We start from the raw sequence: 21,631 nt of genomic DNA, 5'->3' as shown, positions 1-21,631 counted from the left end.
TTAAACCCTCTAATTTTGGACATCATGACTATAATACTTCCAAGTATTTTAAAGCAAAACAAGTTAAAGAAAATTTGAGCAATGTTTCTCAAATAACTTAAAGAAAAAAGCACAGTATTTGTCCAGTCAAATACAATTGAGTAGTCTTTATATTTAAAGTTAGAAAGAAAAAAATTTTTTTTTGAATTTTGCAGTTACTACTTTTTAAATACCAGATCATACTATGAACTGCATATGTTATTAACGAGAACACAAAATAATTTTAATTGACAATCAGATTTAATTGATACAGTAGTGTATTATCTTTATTGCTCTATAGTTCACTATCTAAATTGAGAGCTTTACTTTATACACCACATTCACTGCATGTCGAATTGCTGAGAAGCAATTGAAGCCCTTGAACAACTCTAAGCCTTCGAATGACAGCATGTGCACAAAGTGTCATACAAGATATTATTTATTTGATTTTTATTATAAAACATGGCTAATAAAACTGGAATACCACATTCACCTAGCAGACACAGAAATACAGTGCCTATCAGCACCTATTCACTCCACCGCAAACCCCCCTTGGAAGTTTTCATGCTTTCTTGTTTTACAACATTCACAGTGGATTTAATTTGGCTTTTTGATAATAATCAACAGAAGAGACTCTTGTGTCAAAGTGAAAGCAAATTTCTACAAATTGGTCTAAATTTACTACAATTATTAAACAAAATAACTGATTGCATATTTACTCACACCTTTCAAGTCAATATTTAATAGATGTATCTTTGGCAGCAATTACAGCCTTGAGTCTGTGTGGATAGGCTTTCATCAACATTGCACATCTGGACACTGCAATTTTTCCCCATTCTTCTTTACAAACTGCTCAAGCTCTGTCAGATTACATGGGGATTGTGAGTGAACAGCCTTTTTCAAGTACAGCCACAAATTCTCAATTGGATTGAGGTCTGGACTCTGACTTAGCCATTCTAGAACATTAACTTTGTGTTTTTTTTAAGCTAATCCTGTGTAGTTTTGGCTTTTTGCTTGGAGTGTTTTGCTCTAAAACAAATCTTCTCCCAAGTCGCAGTTCTCTTGCATACTGTATCAGGTTTTCCTCCAAGATTTCTCTGTATTTTGCTGCATTCATTTTACCCTCTACCTTCACTAGTCTTCCAGGGCCTGCTGAAGTGAAGAATCCCCACAACATGATGCAGCCACCACTCTGCTTCACAGTAGGAATTGTCTGTTTTTGATGATGTGCAGTATTTGGCTTACACTAAACATAGCACTTAGTCTGATGGCCACAAAGCTCAACTTTGGTTTAATCAGACCACAGAACCTTCTTCCAGCTGACTTCAGAGTCTCCCACATGCCTTCTGGCAAACTCTAGCTGAGATTTCATGTGAATATTTTTTCCCCAACAGTGGCTTTCTCTTTGCCACTCTCCCATAAAACTGCGACTGGTGAAGCATCCAGGCAACAGTTGTTGTATGCGCAGTCTCTCCCATCTCAGCCATTGAAACTTGTAACTCCCCCAGAGTTGTCATACGTCTCTTGGTGGGCTCCCACACCAGTCCCCTCCTTGGAAACCTATGACGGAGGATGATGAGCTTGTCCAAATCTAGACTTTTCAGTCTGTACAGAAAAGAATTCTTGCATGACCCTTCTTGCACGGCGACTCAGTTTTTCAGGATGACCAGCTGTAGACAGATTTACAACTGTGCCATATTCTTTCCATTTCTTGATAATTGACTTAACTATACTCAGGGGATATTCAATCACTTGGAAATTTTCTTGTAGCCATCTCCTGACTCATGCTTTTCAATAGCCTTCTTGTGATGTTCTTTTATTTTCATGGTGTAGTTTCTGCCAGGATACTGACTCACGAGCAGTTGGACATTCCAGATACAGATGTACTTTTACTACAATCAATTGAAACACCTTGACTGCACACAGGTGCCCTTAATTTAACTAATTATGTGAATTCTAAAACCAGTTGGCTGCACCAGTAATGATTTGGTGTGTTACATTAAAGTGAGTGAATACTTCCTGGAGTGGGGGTGGGGGCCAGGACAGAATGTAGTAATTAGGTGATGTTAGATTTGGGAATATTTGAACCACAACCACTTTAAACGTGATATGTTCTGTGCTTAGTTTTATATTGAGGCAGCACGGTAGCGTAGTGGTTAGCACATCGCTTTACAGTACAGTGTTCAATTCCTGCCACTGCCTGTAAGGAGTTTGTATGTTCTCCCTGTGACCACGTGGGTTTCCTCCCACACTCCGAGGACGTGCCAGTTGGAAGGTTAATTGGTCATTGTAAACTGTCCTGTAATAGGGGTAGGATTAAATTGGGGGATTGCTGGGCTGTGCAGCTCGAAGGGCCTACTTTGTGTTGTAGGTCGAAGCAAGAAAGGGCACAAATCTTATATGACAAGATTAAATAATTATAACGAACTACATCTTTAGTGCCATGAAGCAGCCCAAATTCTTAAGTGTGAAACAAAATTTTATAGAGCAGCAATAAAACATGTGATCAAATATTAAAGCAATGTAGTGAATTTTAAGGAATATCCAATAAAGTAGTAATCACATGAACCAGCTCAGGAAATGAATTCCAGAGATTAATATCTAGGTAGCTGAAGATATGGATGCCAACAGCATAGAGATGAAAATCAAGAATGCAAAAGCAACCAAAAACGTAAGAGTGAAATTTTTCAGAAGCTGGAAAGGGTTAGAGAGAGCAGGGCAAAGCAAGGCATTCCAGTACAGCAAGCCATTGCTGGTCAGCTAAAATAAATACAATGGATGAACATGAATTGATACACTGAAGCATATAGAAAAAAAGTTTGAAATGAATTAACATTTGCAGAGGTGGCAAGTTCAACCAGGAAACCACTGAAAGAAATTAAAGATCAAGATATTTGAAATGAGTACACATGAATGTACAATTGAAGACAGGAAATTTAGAAAAATATATAGTCACAACTAGATTTCCCAATACATTGTTCATAAACGAAGATTTGCAATGTTATGGAAATAAGATCTTCAATTATTTAAACACTAATGAAGTTATTGCTGTCTGCTATCCAAACCAGTGAAATTCTTTTTCCCTCTTACCATTGGTGCTTTGGATCAACAACTTTGGTGTAATTTCACATACCTCAAAATGGTTTCTCTTTGCACAGTATGATTTTTAAATTTCCAAGCATTTTTTGAAATTCAATGCACAAGCAAGATAGATAGAGCCAATTAGACCCCAATACTTGTTAAAATCTCAATCACTCCTGCTCTTATACAGACACACATTGATCTATTTTCAGCTTTCCAATTTTGTTTCAGAGTTCCAGCACCTGTATTTTCCCATTGAAAAGATACAGCCACCACTGAGGTCAAATCCTTGGAATTGAGCAGCTCTTGAGAGAATGAATGGGGATTGCCTCTCTTGAATCAGCCCTAAAAATAGAAGTGATTCTGGCTTTTGCAGCTTTGGTAACAATCATTTATTTGGTGAGAGAAGAGTGAGAAGAGGATCAGGAGTAGTGACAGAAATAGAAGTTACCTGATTTGTTATCACCCTATGAGGTTAACCACAGATTTGACAGAAAAGAAAATCAGAAGGCTGAATAGAAAATATGGCTCAGTAACACTTTTGTGGATTGAACTATGCATGCCCAACATCTTTTGTAATGTGTTTGGAATCTGTATGGATTCTTAATTTGATGTTTTGGGATTAGGTGGATACCTATTTGTTGGTTCGATTGTTTGTTGTATCTCTCTCTCTCTCACACACACACAGCTATAAAAATATAATTATCAGCAACTTAACTGGAGATTGCAAAATTTAAATTATCTGTTTTTTTTTTAATTTCAAACCAAGAACAAATAGCCAAGAAGTCCAGTTGTACTGAAATGTGCTTAAAAATAGATTGGCAAAAATACACTGAATAAAATGTACTTTTTTAAAGTTCATTCAATACAAACCAGAACTGGTAAGAACACACTAATACAGGTTTCCCCCGCCATCCGAAAGTAGAGCGTTCCTATGAAACAGTTAGTAAGCCAGAATGTCGTAAAGCGAAGAAGCAATTACCATTATTTATGGGAAAATTTTGTGAGCATTCGCAGACCCAAAAATAACCTACCAAATCACGTCAAATAACACTTAAAACCTAAAATAACAGTAACATACAGTAAAAGCAGGAATGATATGATAAATACACAGCCTATATAAAGTAGAAATACTTTTCCACAATCATTGCCAGCACTGTTCTCCGTACCGAAAATTTCACGCAAGCGCCGTCGGCAGAAAATCTCACGCAAGCGCTGTTGGCAAAAACACTCTCTCCAGTAACCTTTAACCTATGAAGCTGCCAAATCATATCAAATAACACATAAAAATACACAGCCTATATAAAGTAGAAATAATGTATGTACAGTGTAGTATCACTTACCGGAATTGGGACAGCGCCGAGCACACTGATGATGGTGTGTTAGGTTCAGTCGTTGCAGGTTGGGATGGTGCAGTGGCCCCCCACCCTCCGGGCAGCAAACCGATACCGATCTGCGAAGCATGCAGGGGTACAGCGGTAGCGTAAGAAAAAAGCCGAAATAAACAAGCTAATTAATTAGGTGCCGCCCCACACGTAAATGTCGACCCAGATCAGAGGCTACGCAATCGGCAATTGTCTCTGATCTGGGCTGACAATTACGTGCCGGGCGGCACCTAATAATTAGCATGTTTATTTTGGCTTTTTTCTTAAAGATGTGTTGTGTGCCTCCCGGCTACCGCTTCATTCTCTGCGAATTGGTATCTGTCCGCGGCCTGGGGGTTGGGGTGATGGGACACTGGAGTGTTGTCTATTTCCATTAGGGCAGGCAGTTCATCTTCTCCTATGACTGCCCGCCTCCATGTCGAAGGTCGAGGTTCGTCGTCTGCTGTGGAAGGCTTGCTTGACGGCTGAGCCTCGCGCATTTTTCTATCATACAGTTCTTTGTAAGCACTCAAACCATCCTGCAAATATGCCTTAAACCGACGTACCCTTTCAAAATTAAAGTCGTACTTTATCATTACTCATTCGATTTCGATTGTTATCCTTTCCTCTTCCAATTGCATCAGCTCTTCATCTATCAGTTCTTGGTCATGGGATGCCAAAACCTCTTCAACATCATCTTTGTCAACTTCCACAAGCCAAACTCACTTTGTCCTCACCGTTCACCACGATCGAAACGCTTAATTATGTCTAGTTTTACGCTAAGTGTAACACCCTTACGAGCTCTTTCAGGCTTTTCCGATACCTTAGAACTCATCTTGCAAACAGCTGCTCACAGGCACGTGTTTAAGCAATGCCGGCGAGATTGCCGTTCTGAATCCGGGGGAGAGTGGTTGCTCGGGGCACGCACTGCCTTTTTTATCGCGCGCTGCCTTTCTTCATAACAGTGAAAACACCTTCTGTTAGTGAAAACAGGGAACTAATGTAGGTCTTTCATAACAGTGAGGTTTCGTAAAGCAAACGTTTGAAAAGCGGGGGACACCTGTACTCCTTTTCTTTGTATATTCTTACTGCCACTTAATAAAAAACACATCCAGTGCCCTAGCTCTTCAAATAATTAAATCTTGCAGAGTATTTTATCGGCATGACTGACAGAATGATACTTGTGCATCCTGGCACATGCTGTCTCTCAAGTGTTCACAAACTACATACAACTCAGAGATAGCTCTGGGCAAAAGATTGAGTCAAGACCAAGAATCTGGGAATAGCTGAAATAGCAAAAGTTAAAATTTAGAAAGTTGTGACATATCCATGAAGATAATCCATTAGTAAATGTCTAAATGCTGTAGTGTGCACACTTCTGAGTTTATGAAAAAGAAATGACACACGTGAAATATCAGTAGGGAAAATAAAACAGAGCAATTTATGTAAAAGAAATAGCCAGGTTGAGCAATCATAAACCAGTTAAGTACTGGCTATTGCATGCAACACGGTCTATGATAGGAAAATATAAAACCTTTCACACTGCACCACTACAGAGATGACTAGTATTTTATCATTGCCAACCAAATTATGAATTTTTAAAATAAATAAATAAATAAATAAATTGAACTGTGCTCTACTAATATTTTGGTCATGAATTAAAACAAAGCACTTCGGGAAAAATATATACTTCAGTGCATTTTAAACACAAAATAATTCCATACGTATTTAAAATTAGCTTGTAAAAAATGAAAGAAGCTTTCTCCAAAGATTCAGCAATGTGTAAATTTGAAATCGAGAATTTCTGGGAACGCAGCAACCTCAGTTAAGAAGGATAAAGCCTAGACATTTATGAAATTGCACTATTAGTATTTAATACAGAGAGCTCCATTATTTTATATCGTTGACTACCTCAGTTGCTACCTTTCTATTTGCAGCTAATTGGATATTCTTTCTATAAAACCCTAAAGTTTATTGATAATGTCACATAATTTTGACAAAAAAAATCAATAAACATACCTTTCTTCTACACAATGTGCTCTCACCAACTTCTCCTTCTGCAGATAACGCGCTCATAAATTGATGTCAGGAGAGCAGGCTTAGTAATGTAATAAATCTCAATACAGCTATGCACTAAGCAGTTCTGAACGTCTGCTATGCTAGTGATCACAATAATTATTAACCACTGATTTTTACTTGTCCTGTAATTCTTGGGGCCAGTTTTAAAAGTCTGAATAACAATAAGCATACCTGCAGTCTTCCCTGCAGGATGAATGCAACTGTGCATTTTCATCTGGAAAAGGAATGCAGGAATTGAGATCAAACCGTGCCCTTGATAGACATCAAAATTCAAAGCTGGCAGACATATACTGCACAATTTGTTAAGACTTTTCTGAAGGCCTGGTGTACAGATGCTTTCAATTTTAATGCATTTTTTTCTGATACGAATTCAATTAATTGAAAACACTGGTAACCAAAATATACCAATTGCCACATAATCGATAATAAAATAATAGAACTTTTTCTAATATTTAAAAAGCAAAGGACTTTCACATTGGTGTTAAACAGCAGGAGAAATCGAGCAAAAATTAAAATGGTAGAAGAATTTATGTAATCAAACAGTATCTGTGTTGGCAAGAGTTGGTTGACATTTCAGACTGAAAGTCTCAGAATGCAAAGGGAAGACAGCAAACAAAATGGAAGTGAAAGGGAAGAATGAGACAGAAACTGGTAGATGATTGAATGGAACCAGATGATAAGAGTGGATCCACATGGAGAGTGTTGAGCACATTGAACCGGGGAAGGGAGATGAGAAAGATGAACCAAGGAAGAAACCCATATGGATTTGTACGTGGCAATGGACAGATGGAACCAGATGGGGGAGGCTATCGAGTCTTGGTAATGAGAAAATAGGGAGTGGGAAACGGGAGCAGAAACTCACTCCTTCCTCGTTTCCAGCTACTGGTTATCTACCTTCTATACTCAGTCCTGGTGAATAGTGTTAATGTAAACTATCAACCAAAAATTTACCTCCACAAATGCTGAATAACAGAGTTCAGTTTCACTGATCCATAACCATACAGCACAGAAATAGGCTCTTCGGCCCAACTCCTTCATGTCTACCAACATGCCCATGTGAACAAACCACATTTGTCTTCATTAGGCCCAGTTCCCTCTAAACTGTTCCTATCCATGTACTCATCCAAATGTTTTTTTTTTAAGTCATAACTGTACCAGCCTCTAACAATTCCTCTGGCAGCTCATTCCATATACTCAACAACCTCTGAAAACTTATCCCTCAAGTCTTTTCTATCCTTCCCCTGTCACCTTCAACAGAAAGTGTCTTCTACCCTGGGAAAAAGACCATCTACTTACCCTATCAATACTACTCATAATTTTATAAACCTCTATAAGATCACTCCATAGCCTCCTTTGTTCCAAGAAAAACAGATCCAGCCTATTCAATCTCTCCTTTTTACTCAAGTCCTCCAATCTATATAACATCCTTGTGATTATTTTTTGTCTGCGCTCTCTCTGTACAATTTCTACAGTATGGCCAGCAGAACTATACACAATACTCTTAAGTATGGTCTAACCAACAATGTATACAATTGTAACACAAAATCCCAACTCTTGTACAAAATACCACAGACGTGAACGCAAGCATGCTATACATCATCTTCAAAGCAAATTTATTATCAATGTACATACATGTCACCATATACTACCCTAAAATTCATTTTCTTGAAGCCATTCACAGTCAATACAACAGAATCAATGAAAAACTGCAAAGTTGGACAAGCAACCAATGCCCAAAAGACAACAAGCTGTGCAAATACAAAAAAAAGAGATAAATAAATAAACAATAGATAAATAAATAGATCAACAAAGAAACACATACATACATAATATTGAGGACACAAGCTGTAGAGTACTCGATAGTGAACCCATAGCTTGTATAAACAGTTCAGTGTTATGGTGCGTGAAGTTATCCACTCTTGTTCAGGAACCTGGTGGATGAGGGGTAATAACTGTTTCTGAACCTGATGGCAGTAGTGAGAAGAGAGCATTGCCACCCATCTGCCCTTTCGGGGAACAACGTACTTGATTCTTGGTTTTCTCTGTTCAAGAACACTCCTCTCAGCCCTGCTGGTCACAATGTTTATCCGGCCCTATCTTAACTTTTCAAAATATAGAACTTTACAATTGTCCTAGTTAAATTATATCTGATATTCCAATGCCAACTTCTCCAGTTGATAAAAAATCCTGTTTTAATCTTAGACAACTTTCTTCACTGTCCACTATAATATCAATCATGGTACCATCTACAAACTTGCAAACCATGTCATCCACATTCTCTCCCAAATTATTTATACATTTGGCAAACAACATCACCCATCCCAGACATTCTCTCTTATACCCCTTTCTGTACCACCAAGCTCAAGGACAGCTTCTATCTTGCTGTTTCAAGATTAATGAACAATTCCCTAGTACGATAAAATAGACTCTTGACCTCATAATCTACTTCATTACGACTTTGCACCATACTATCTTCCTGCATTGTGTAACTGTAACACTTAATTTGAAATCTATTATTGTTTTCTCCTTTATACTACCTTAATGTAGGATGAGATGAAATTATCTGTATGGATGGCATGCAAAACCAGGTTTTTTTAAAACTGTACCCCGTATATATCACAATAACAAACCAATGTATTCTTAGCTTTATACAAATTCTTTATTGCAAAGACAAACACTTGCAGCTTGCACAATATACTAACAATAACAGCTCAAGATGACCAATCTTATTCAAACTTCTAGCTTCCCTTTGTTCTCGAAATCCCCCGGTTCCTATTTTGAGTATTAATCCCAGGTTATCACTATTCTTATATGTTCCAGGATCCAGTAATAAGTTCAACACAAAATACTCTGCAGATGCTGGGGTCAAAGCAATACGCACAACACGCTGGAGGAACTCAGCAGGTCGGGCAGCATTCGTGGAAACGAACAGTCAATGTTTCGGGCCGAGACACTTAGTCAGGACTGAAGAGGGAGGGGGCAGGGGCCCTAAAAAGGTAGGGGGAGGGTGGGAAGGAGAAGGCTGGTAGGTGCCAGGTGAAAAATCAGTAAGGGGAAAGATCAAGGGGTGGGGGGTGGAGCAGGGAGGGGATAGGCAGGAAAGGTGAAGAAGGAATAGGGGAAAGCACAATGGGTAGTAGAAGGAGGCGGAACCATGAGGGAGGTGATAGGCAGCTGGAGAAGGGGGCAGAGTGAAACTGGGATGGGGGAATGGAGGGAGAGGGAATTACCGGAAATTGGAGAATTCAATGTTCATGCCAAAGGTCTGGAGACTACCCAGACGGTATATGAGGTGTTGCTCCTCCAACCCGAGTTTGGCCTCATCATGGCAGTAGAGGAGGCCATGTATGGACATATCCAAATGAGAATGTGAAGCAGAGTTGAAGTGGGTAGCAACCGGGAAATCCTGTCTGTTGTGGCAGACGGAGCGGAGGTGCTCGACAAAGCGGTCCCCAATCTGCGTCGGGTCTCACCGATGTAGAGGAGGCCTCACCGGGAGCACCAGATGCAATAGATGACCCCAACATACTCACAAGTGAAGTGTTGCCTCACCTGGAAGGACTGATTGTGGCCCTGAATGGTGGTGAGAGAGGAGGTGTAGGGACAGGTGTAGCACTTACGCTTGCAAGGATAAGTGCCAGGTGGGAGAGTAATAAGTTAGAACCTGTTTCCAAGATTCATCCTCCTCTTGTTCATTCTGTTCTCCTTCAGTGAGGAAGTAGCACAGGTTCCCAGTTCAGCTCAATCCATCTCATCCAAGTTCATCCCTTCGCAATGGACAATTTGCTATTACCAATTTCCATTTGGATTAAATTGGTTTTATTTGTCACATGTACATCAAAACATACAGAGAAATGCATTGTTTGTGTCAACGACCACAGTTTGAGAAGTGTTGGAGCACCCTGCAAGTTTCACCACGCTGCCAATGCCAACATAGTACACCCACAATTTACGAACCAGACCCGCACATCTTTGGATGTGGGAGGAAACCGGCGCACCTACAGGAAACCTACAAAATCCTCACAGACAGCAGCAGGAACTGAACACCAATCCTAAAGTTGGTGCGGTAAAGAGTTATGCTAACGGCCACACTACTGTGTCAGCCTCATTTTCTACTTCATCAAGTGTTTAGCATCCTATTTAGTGGTGCTAATCCAATCTTGTACAGAACAGGATGGAATTGCTCCTTATGGTTTTCCCACATGGGGCTTGTAACTAATTTTCATCACACAGGTATTTCATAACCTTAAACTATGCCTCTACCTTATAACAATTAGCTCTTCTGTCTGTTGTTGAGGCCTTGGATGCCAAAGACATGGTTCATTGCTTCTCATCTATTGCAACCAAATGACCATGGTTCTGTTGTTTTCAATTTAGGACAAGTAATAGCAAAGCCAAGCAATTCCCCAAAGAAAACAAGGAGGATGAGAAGATGTTACTTTGCAGCATTGCTCCTTTATCTTATGAAAGTCTGGTTTAGTCTGTAGTTATGTCTATTTTACAGTTTAATAGTCAATGACAACTTCTTAATTCATAACTCTGAGATCAATACGAGATTTATTTTTTCCAATTAAATTGTTATCGATCTCCATATATTTTCCTAGCATTCACAGAGAACTTCACAGATCATTAATTCCTTGTATGGCAATCGCTGAGTGTTGATTCAAACTGAGAACACAGTACATTCTCTGCCCAAGATCTTTTTAAATCCTTAGTGTCATTAGCAAATTCAGCAAGTGGCATGCATCCATTTATTGATAATAAATTGTTAAATGTTGAAGCCTAACCCATGTTACATCCTAACTGGAAAATATCTATGTTTACTGTTTTCTTTGACGCATGCCAACATGTTACCTCCACCACTGAGCTTCCATTTGATGCTGCACTTTTTCCACAGCACGTTGCCATAACTCCACCCTTCATGAAACCACTTTGACTTAGTCCAATTATGCTGCATTAAATATCTTTAATAACGGCTTCTAACATTTTTCGCTACGGCAGATGTTAAGCTAACTAGCCGAGTGTTTCCTACTTAGTCTCTCCTCCAATTTTGAATATAGGTCCTTACACTCATGACATCTTAAGCTAATGAAACTTTCACAAAATTTAGGGAAATTTGGAAAAAAAAATTAACAGATTAGCTCATTCACTTATTTTAAGACCCTAGTATGAAGTCCATCAGTACTCAGTGATTTGTCCACATGACGATAAAACAATTTGCTGCATATCACTTCTTTGGTTTTAGTAATTTTACTGAGATCCTCCCTTTTAATTCCTATTTCAGAGCTGTTACTTGTATCCTCTATAATGGAGTTTCATGCAAAATACCAATTAATTTATTTGCCATCTCCATATTTTCTTCTTATTGAATTCCCCATACTCTCTTTCTATTGGATCAACTCTTACTTTTTTTTAAAAAATACTAACAGGAAATCTTACTGTTTTCATATTTTATACACCACAGAAACAGCGCCTTTCGCTGATCAGGTCTACGTGGATCATCAAGCACCCATCTACTCTAATCCTACACTAAGCCTGTTATATTCTCCCCAAAATACATTAACTTCCCCTCATTCTTCCATTCATCTATACAGTCGAGATAATTTCAGTAACCGATTAACCTACATGGCTTTAGGATGAGAGGGGAAAACCTGACTTCACAGTGTGAACATACAAATTTCAAACGGACTGCTCTAGAGGAAAGGATTGAACAGAAGTTACTGGAAATACAAGGTAGTCCTGCTGCTGGTTGCCTATCCATCCTTTATTTCATTCTTTATCTTTCCTTTTAAATTCTTCAAATAAGTTTTCTAGTTAAAATTCTGTAATTTTTCCTTTCCGCTTTCCCCCTTTCTTAATTCTTTATTTTTAAAAAAAGTTGCTTTCCCCTTCCTTATTAACCTTTGTTATTCTCTGCTTTTATAATAGTCTATCGAACCTTCTGACTTACCACCTGTGCATGCTTTTATGCTTTTTCTGCCAGATTAAAGTCTGTCACAAGCCTTTGTGGCCCATCAGGCCGGTGCTTATGCCGGTTTCCGTGGCGTGAAGCGACTGAGAGTACGAGACTCCCCCGGATAGGATGCCAGCATTTTTGCCGGTACTCAGCTGGGTAGACTGGAGCATTGCGTAGTTAAGTGCCTTGCTCAAGGACACACACCCTGCCTCGGCCAAGGCGCGAACCCACGACCTTCAGATCGCTAGTCCAACGCCCTAACCACTTGGCCACGCGCCACACTTTTTCTGCAAGTTTGATACTATTTTCTTTCTTAGTCAACCAATGATGGTGGTCCATCCCCTGTATTTTTATTTTTTTGTTGGAATGTATCCACAATGTGTATTTCAAAAGATCCTGTAAGATGTCTCCCGCTGTTTTTCAATTGACCGATCCCATAACCCAATTTGTCAGTTCACTTTTGTAGGTCTGCTTTCATACTTCCATAATTTCTTTTAAGTTTAAAATATTAGTTTATGACACAATCACATACCATCAAATTATTAATCTGGGCATCTATTTATCAATCTATTAACATAAACTATGAGCCATTGCATCCATGGGCAGCTTGTCCATGTAGAGTCTAATTCCTCAGGCATATACATGCTCCTGACATATGTTTTGTGTTGAATTATCAATCTACCAACATTAGATCATAGTTATCTAAATCAGGTTGAAATTAAATGCCCATCGCTACTGGGAGAAACATCGAGCAAAACCATTTGGTAAATGCTGTGCATTTACTACATTATTTCATTACACTTAAGAGATTAGAAATTTATTTGCTTGAGGTCATTATCTAAGCCTCAATGCAATTTTATATTTTCATTTCATCCTGTGAAAAGTAAGCTGTAGAAGCTGGAAAAGCTGAATAAAAACTCTGGAAATACTCTTATCGGGTAGCATTGCCCTTTAATTGAACAATGATGCAATGAAATCACTGCACATGAATTTATTTCTGTAATGAGACAAAGCTTATCCAGAAATTGTGGATAAATTTTCTTTTCACTTCCAAATCACATGCAAAAACTATTCTTTGTGATGAAAAGGGTAAAAGTATTCATAATAATATTAAAACTGAATACACATACACAGTATTATAAATTCATTCCAAACAAGGAAAGAAACAAGGGGTGAAAGGGAAGAAAATGAGATACAGCCCCATTCCCAAAAGTATATGGAGTTGGGTTGAATCTCTTTCACGTCCCCTTAAGCAGCCAACTTTCCTTAACGGGTTGTGCCTCTTTTCAAAAACAGATGGAAATATTTTAGCAGCGCACAGGGAAAGAACATCATTGCCAAATGTTCGCTGCAGATGATTACTTTCATTATTTACTCAGAAAATTTGGCTGATATTCATTCTATTAACTTAATAGAGTCCTCTTTTTACAGCATCAATTTATTTCACACAGGTCAGAAGAAACACAAAGGTGAAATCCTAGAACTATGAAGTATTTTAGCACTTTATTCCAATGAAAACATGAAATGCAAAGTATTAGAGAAATAGTCAGTGACATCAAGTGATATTTACCTAATAACCTGGCACCAATGCCAATTCATAATTATACATTTTTTTTAAGATCTGGCAATTGGCAAGATCGGCATTTATTGCCAACCTAATTATCAATTTGGAATTCAACAGAAAATAAAACAGTCCAAGCTTGAACGTAGCAAGTACAGGACAACAATAAGGTATGGGTGGATGAGGTAATACACAAGTGCCAAACAAAGTCCATTTCCATTGAGAGAATTTAACCATCTACCTCTGATATTCAACACAAAGTCACCCAGCAAATAGTACCTTGGACAAAACTCAGCTGGACCAGTAAAATGAGTGCCGTGCCCACAACAGCAAGTCAGAAGCTGACCATGCTGAGTAAGTGACTCATTTCATGACAACTCAAAGCCTTTCAAACATCAACAAAGCACAAGTAAAAAGTATTGTAAAATAAAATCCAGTTGCTTGGACATTACTTCCAGTACTCAGAAAATGAATCAATATTCAGGACAAAACAACAACCTGACTGTTAATCTATCCACTATCCTAAACATTTCCTGTATCAGAGGCACACCAAGGTTGCTGTGTACACCATGTATACTGAAGTTACTCATCTTAGCTAATCTAACACTATTTGCCAAACATGCAACCTCCACAAAAGAGGACAAAGGCAGCAAGTAAAAGGGAACACTTCCAAGCTGTTTTTTTTTATATAATTTATCTCTTTTATAGGCCCTCTGACCCTTCAAGACATGCCACCCAGCAATCCCCCAATTTAATCCTAGCCTAATCAGGGGACAATTTACAATGACCAAATAACCTAACAACTGGTACATCTTTCCTCCAAGAGTACCGCAACCTTTTCAGAGGGTTTGGTGGCTTGCATGTCTCCGGAGAGCTATGTTGGCAAGAGTCTGGGTCTTGTGCTTTGTCTCCTGGTAAGGTCACCCATGCCAAACAGATCAAAGGGTAGAGGCCAAACTAAGAGTGGGCCACCAGTCCTCCAGGTTCGGGGGTCAGCTCAAGGCTAACAACCGTGACTGGTCAAATAAAAATTGTTACTAAACAGCAATAAAGAATCCCATGTCTGTGTGCAATGGTATTCCTAAGTCCCCACCTGGGATTTGCATGACTGACAGTAGTGACACCTGAGAGAAAGCTACTGGCATGATTAAGGAAGCCCTGAACACCGCTAACCCTGAACCCCTGGGGCACAATAGGCAGATGGCCAAGGACAGAGAGAGATGGAGGACCTTTATTGCTGCCCTAAATGCCAGCGGCATAACAGGCAGCAACTGGTACATCTTTGGACTGTGGGAGAAAACCAGGGCACCCAAAGGAAACCCAAATGGTAAACAGAGCTTCAAAGTGTTCATTAGGAACTTACTTACCTCCTCTACCTTCACGAATATGTTATTTTTTTCAGTCAATAATTGCCTTACTTTTTCCATGATTATCCTCCTAGTCTTATGCACTTATAAATCGGCTCTTTGATTCTATTTTTTTTCTTCTCAGCATTTTAATATAAGCTCTGTTTTACTTTCAGAGTTTTGCTTTTAACTTCAGTCCTATACTTTTGATACTGTTTTAGGTTACACATGACCCTAACATGAAAGCATATTCATCATCAATGAATCTAAATCCTGAAGCTCACCACACAACTACACTGTGGGTGTCCTTCTGTAAAATAATTGCATGGCTCAAGATGATTGCTAAATGAATGTAACAACACCAATGGCTAAAGTAAAAGGTTTTCAAAATGGTATTACCAAAAATTTTGACTAAAGCTCCACAACTCTCTGGGTGGAGAATTCCAAATATTCACCAACAACTGGGTGAAGAAATTTATTCTCATCTCAGTTATGCTGTTCCAACGTCAACTTGTACAAAGTCAGTCCCTCCTTAAATGTGAGGACCTTCATGCCCCAGGACATTCCAGGAGTAAAAACATTCAAATCCTTAATTATTAAAATATTTAAACAATTTTATTTCAAAAGCTTTAAATAGTTTTAAAATGCATATAGCCCAAAATGATTTTTAAAATGTAAATCAAAACTGATCTAGATTCTTTGAGTCTGTTCTTCTCCATTCAAACAGAGGAAGGAACTATTACCACACCTGGTATAACATGGTGCTGGTTGTTTGTGTACGACCAATCAGGAGTGAAGAAGCTGGTGCAACTTCACATCCCATCAGGAGTTAAAATTCACAAATGAGAAAACACCAGTAAACTGTTGTCCAGATGACACAGCATTTAGAACTTCAACATTCATGCAAGCATGTGCTACAATCCCAAACTGGGAGGCACCTATATGGGGAAATACTAATATATACCTATAGAACTGCTGCACTTTTTTTTCACAAAACCGAGGAGACTAATGTGTCAGAAGATTCAACTTGTTATGTTTGAGAATCCATTAGAAATTGAATCCTACTTATGTCAAAAAACAGGAAGTTAGCTTGTTTAAAAAGACCAATATATGAGGTCAATTAAATCTCCATCACCCCCAAATGCGAACACACAAAGGCATAGTTAAACTCCATGCTGGAAATAATTCCACTAAATGAACACCGAATTTACAGCACAACATCAAATTCTACCTCTGAGACAATGTCCTTACCTCAGCAAAATTTAAATATTTGACGTGGAGGAGGATTGCTGATAAAACATAAAGAAACGACTTCCAGTTAGTCTTTCATTACAGCATTAAACTCCCAAACAGCCTTCACTTCCTGACCCTGCCCCCAGTTAGCAAAACAATCAAATCCATCCTGACATCTGGAATATCACTGTCTGCCAAACGGAAGAGAGAATGAAGACTAAAGCTGCTGTCAGTATTTGTAATTTACTGCAGATTTTAATTTTAAGCTTTTCAATTATTGTATAATAAACAATGAATTTTGAACTTTAACCAGTGTAACCATTTGATGCAAACGGAACCTCTTTCAAAATACCATGTATCCTACACAAATTTCTCAAAGCGATTTATATTCCTGACAAATCTAAACAAATAACCTGCTAAATGCAAAAGTATTCATATCATTTCCTGATGAATGCTTTAGAAGTCCAAAAACACAGAACACTGTCCATTAAAGTTTCATCTACCCCACAATCCTGTTCCCTAGTTATGCAGCTCTCACCTCATTTTTCTCTGCCATTGAATTAGTTCCACGTTTAACTTCAACTCCGGAGTCCATAATGCTGACTTTTGGCATGCAGAATTGCAATTTCCCGGAATTTAAGTCATATATATAGTGCAAATGCTTCCAGCTTCTTCTGTCTGCCACATTCCAGCAAAGCCAGCCATTTTCAGCCCAAAACGGACTCGCAGCCTGAATTAATGATGCAAGCCTGCTGACATTCTCTGCAAGCCAAACACCTTCCACTTAAAAAATAATTCAATGTAAAGTAACATATTGTCAGCATGTGATAACATAGGGTGAACAATTAATAATATGTCGGTTAAAATTTTGCCCAGAAGTTGCCCAGCCCTGCTGTTATGCTCTCTTAAAAGACAAGTCAGTGCTATAGTACCTCCCCCACAGTTTATGCTGCTGTTTAGCAGCTAGATTGAAGGCACCTCCCAGAGGAACTGAAAGTACTGCCTTTCTGGTGGGGTTGTCATGCATAGAGCAGTAAAGCAGCAAGCCATCCATCTCCTTCATCGAAAGAAAGGTTTGTTTACAGAAATTAGATTTCTACTGCATTTAATTCAGGACTGTAGTTATTACGCACTGCAAATCAAGGTGCTTTATAAATTAAATCTAGCTGTTCCCTGTCTGCTATGGTGCAGACAAGCCAGACTGTGTGGCAGAATCTTAATCAGTAATGGATGCAGTTTTTTTAAAATTTCAATGTTCTAAATTTTTTGCCTATCTAAACCTTCAGATTTTCTTTTTATATAATATTTATAAATCATTCATTACAAGTCTCATTTCATTCTCAGAAAATACTTCCCACATTAAAAATATTATCGTGGGTACCATTACTGAACATTTCTGCAATGACTTAGCACATTCTCTCACACATGCATTAACCAAACTAAAATGACTTCCATTTATATAGCACCCTTTACATTGCAAAATTGTACCAAAGTGCTTTAGAGAGTACCAACTTCCAAAAGAAAAACTGACACTGCCAAAGCTACAAGAATATGAAAATCTAAATCCTGATATTTGAGATAGGCTTTATGATGAGCCTTAAAGGACAAATGAAAGGTAGAGAAGCGGAAAGGTTTTAGGAAGGAATTCCAAAGCCTTGGATCAGGCCACAATAAATCACATCAGGTATGGCAATTAAATTCAGGGACAGAGAAGACATGAGAATAAAGAAATGGCTATGTCAGGAAGAGTAACAGAGTTGAGAAGGGACAGGCTGAACAGGGAGAGATTTGAAAGGATGAAAATGTTCAAGTCAAGACATTGTAAGTCAGCAAACACAAGGTGTGGGAATTAGATTTTACAGCAGTTGAGGGACTGACAGCAGTCTTTTTAATTACTTCACATTTATGAAGGGTGAACTGTAAGGTATATTCTAAGGCAGTAATATACTGACAACTGCATTGCTGCTGCTTCCTACACTCACAGAGAACTCAAAAATTTCATTATTTTTGCTGCCAATTTCCACTTTCACAAGGATCACCTCAGATTTTTCACTTACTATCCCTTTCCAGATCTCCCCAACAGAGAACGGAGTCACCACAAACATCTATGCTCACAAACTCCCATAGATATCTTGACTATACTACCTCCAATTCTGCCCCCCTAAGAGCTCCATTTCATTCTCCCAGTCCCTTTATTTGCATTGCATTTGCTCTGATGAGACTTTACAAAAGGGTGCCTCTGAAACATCATATCTCATCTATTTCTCACACCTTTCCTTCCACCCACTCTCAGAGAGCACAGAGCAAAGACCAAAGACCAAATACCCCATGAGCTTTACCTTCCACCCACCAACCTCTGCCTTCCTCAATTCCCACCAATTTCAACAAGATACTACCAACAAGCAGACCTTCCCTTCCTCCTATATTCAGCATTACAAAGAGACTGTTCCAATCACAATTTCCTGTTCTACTCATCATCCCCATCAACCACACTTAGGGAACTGCAAAAGATGTAATATCTATTCTTTCACTGTTTCACTTTCTACCATTAAGGATTCTGAACAATCCTTTCAGAAGAAAATGTGCTCTGCTCTCATTTCTTCTACAGTTGGCCCTCCTTATCTGCGAGGGATTGGTTCCGGGACCCCTTGCAGATACCAAAAAACATGGATGCTCAAGACCCTTATTCAACCTGTCCCAATGCAGTGGACCTTAGGACCCAGCGGAACCCCGGACCTTATTTAACCTGTCTCAGTATGGTGGACATTAGGACCCGGCGGCAGAGCTCTGAATCTGCAAGGTTTCTGTTCACAAAAATAATCACGATCGCGATTTAAAATAAAGTGGAAATAATAAAGCAATCAGAAAGAGGTGAAACGCCATCGGTCATTGGAAAAGTGTTAGGCTACAGTCGGTCAACGATCAGAACAATTTTAAAGGATAAAATGAAAAAGGCCCTGCCTGATTAAAGCTACAATTATTACTAAGCAACGCAGTGGTTTAATTATTGGGTTTTGGGTTTTAGATTAGATTAGATTAGATTCAACTTTATTGTCATTGTGCCGAGTACAGATACAAAGCCAATGAAATGCATTTAGCATCTAACCAGAAATGCAAAGAATAGTGTTATTTACAAAATAACTGTGAATTTAAAAAGTGCTACAGCACACAAATATAAAAGTACTGAGACAGTACAATACAGATGCAATACTGCTTAGCGCTGTGATGAGAGGTTCAGCAGTGTCACAGCCTCAGGGAAGAAGCTCTTCCTGTGCCTGCTGGTGCGGGAGCGGAGGCTCCTGTAGCGCCTACCGGATGGGAGGAGAGTAAAAAGCCCATAGTTAGGGTGGGATGCATCCCTGATAATGCTTTCTGACCCTCCACATCAACCCGGCACGGATGACAGCGCGCTCGGGAACGATCTATCACTGGATCGAACTCGGGGACTTCCGTTCCCGAGCCCAGCGCTGAAACATACGTTTCTTAAGTATTTTATATGCATAGTAAGGTAAAATATATACTATACACTAAGACAAACGTTTGACTAATTGACGCTAAATAATACCAGATGTACCTGTTCCGACTCACTTAGTAAGAGAACTTCCGGTTTTTTTTCCAATCCTGATCCACGATAACCTACACACATCCTCCCGTATACTTTAAATCATCTCTAGATTACTTAAAATACCTAATACAATGTAAATGTTATGTAAAATAGTTGTTGTACTGCATTATTTAGGGAATAATGACAAGAAAAAGAAAAGTCTGTAATATCCAAACTACAAGTGCTGGAAGAGCACTTCTGGGTTTTCTCAATTCGTGGTTGGTTGAATTCGCGCATGCTGACCTCGCAGATAAGGAGGGCTGACTGTAATGCAGTGTACTGCATTCAGTATCCACAATGAAATCCCCCTCACATCAGAAAGGAAACACACATTAGGTGGCTGCTTTGTGGAGCCCCTGGGTTCAGTTTGAAGGGTCAACCCCAAAGCTTCCTGTTGCAAACTGCAATCCATCAATTTGTGGTCTTCTATAACAGGGGTCCCCAACCTTTTTTGCACTGCGGACCGGTTTAATATTGACAATATTCTTGCGGACCAGCCGACCCCGGGGGGGGGGGGCAGGGTAGGGTTACCAACGGACCAGAGTAGCAGTCAAATATGTTGTGTTTACCCCGAGAAAGACTACAATGACCATGAAGCCTTGCGCGTACGTGCCAATTTTTTCCCCCCACAAATCGTTTTTGGCAATTCTGTTTGGGGGGGTGGTGTTAATCATGACCGGAATTTGGTGATAAGTGGCTAATACACTCAATCTCGTTTCTAAATTCTAACAAATTTAATATTGAACACACAGCGCATATTTTCCTCGCATGAATATAGTGATAAATCAATTATCAGGGGAGGACAGGGGAGCTTGAAGTAAGTATTGAACGAACTTCCAGTAGAAGTGGTAGAGGCAGGTTCGATGTTGTCACTTAAAGTTAAATTGGATAGGTATATGGACAGGAAAGGAATGGAGGGTTATGGGCTGAGTGCAGGTCGGTGGGACTAGGTGAGAGTAGCGTTCGGCACAGACTAGAAGGGCAGAGATGGCCTGTTTCCATGCTGTAATTTTTATATGGTTACATAAGTCACTTATAAGTCAATAGCATCATAACATTTTAAGTAACGTTTGGATATTAAACACACAGCACACATTTTCCCCGTATGAACATATAAAATCATTGCAACACACCAATATCGCTGAATCAGTGGGAGCCCTGGGCTTGTTTCCCTGCAACAAGACGGTCCTATCGAGTTATCCATGCGAGACAGCGATACTCGAAGGGGGTTCCTTATGTCCAGTCTATTCCGCAATTTAGTTTTCATTGCATTCATTGCAGAGGTATGTTGGAAATGGAAACAACGTTTTCAGTGCTTTCGTGGCTATCTCAGGATATTTAGCCTTGACTTTGATCCAGAATGCCGGCAGAGATGTTATGTCAAACATA

General features: G+C 39.2%; 1 protein-coding gene across 4 annotated transcripts in view; it reads right to left on the bottom strand.

The window, feature by feature from the left end:
- The window catches only part of mcc (MCC regulator of WNT signaling pathway), a 132,241-nt gene that overhangs the window by 63,062 nt on the left and 47,548 nt on the right, over positions 1-21,631 (bottom strand). The window contains exon 1 of one of the 4 annotated variants that reach the window (XM_063069165.1): positions 17,177-17,650. The exons of the other annotated variants lie outside the window; for them this stretch is intronic. Coding sequence (XP_062925235.1) covers positions 17,177-17,251 — 75 coding nt within the window. The 5' untranslated portion in view covers positions 17,252-17,650. Of the gene's footprint in view, positions 1-17,176; positions 17,651-21,631 lie in introns of those variants that run through there. 4 annotated transcript variants of the gene reach the window in all.

The sequence above is a fragment of the Mobula hypostoma genome, chromosome 16 (assembly GCF_963921235.1).
Source record: "Mobula hypostoma chromosome 16, sMobHyp1.1, whole genome shotgun sequence".
Lineage (NCBI taxonomy): Eukaryota > Metazoa > Chordata > Chondrichthyes > Myliobatiformes > Myliobatidae > Mobula > Mobula hypostoma.
The sequence above is the reverse complement of the archived record's forward strand: the minus strand, read 5'-3'. Positions and strand labels throughout refer to the sequence as shown.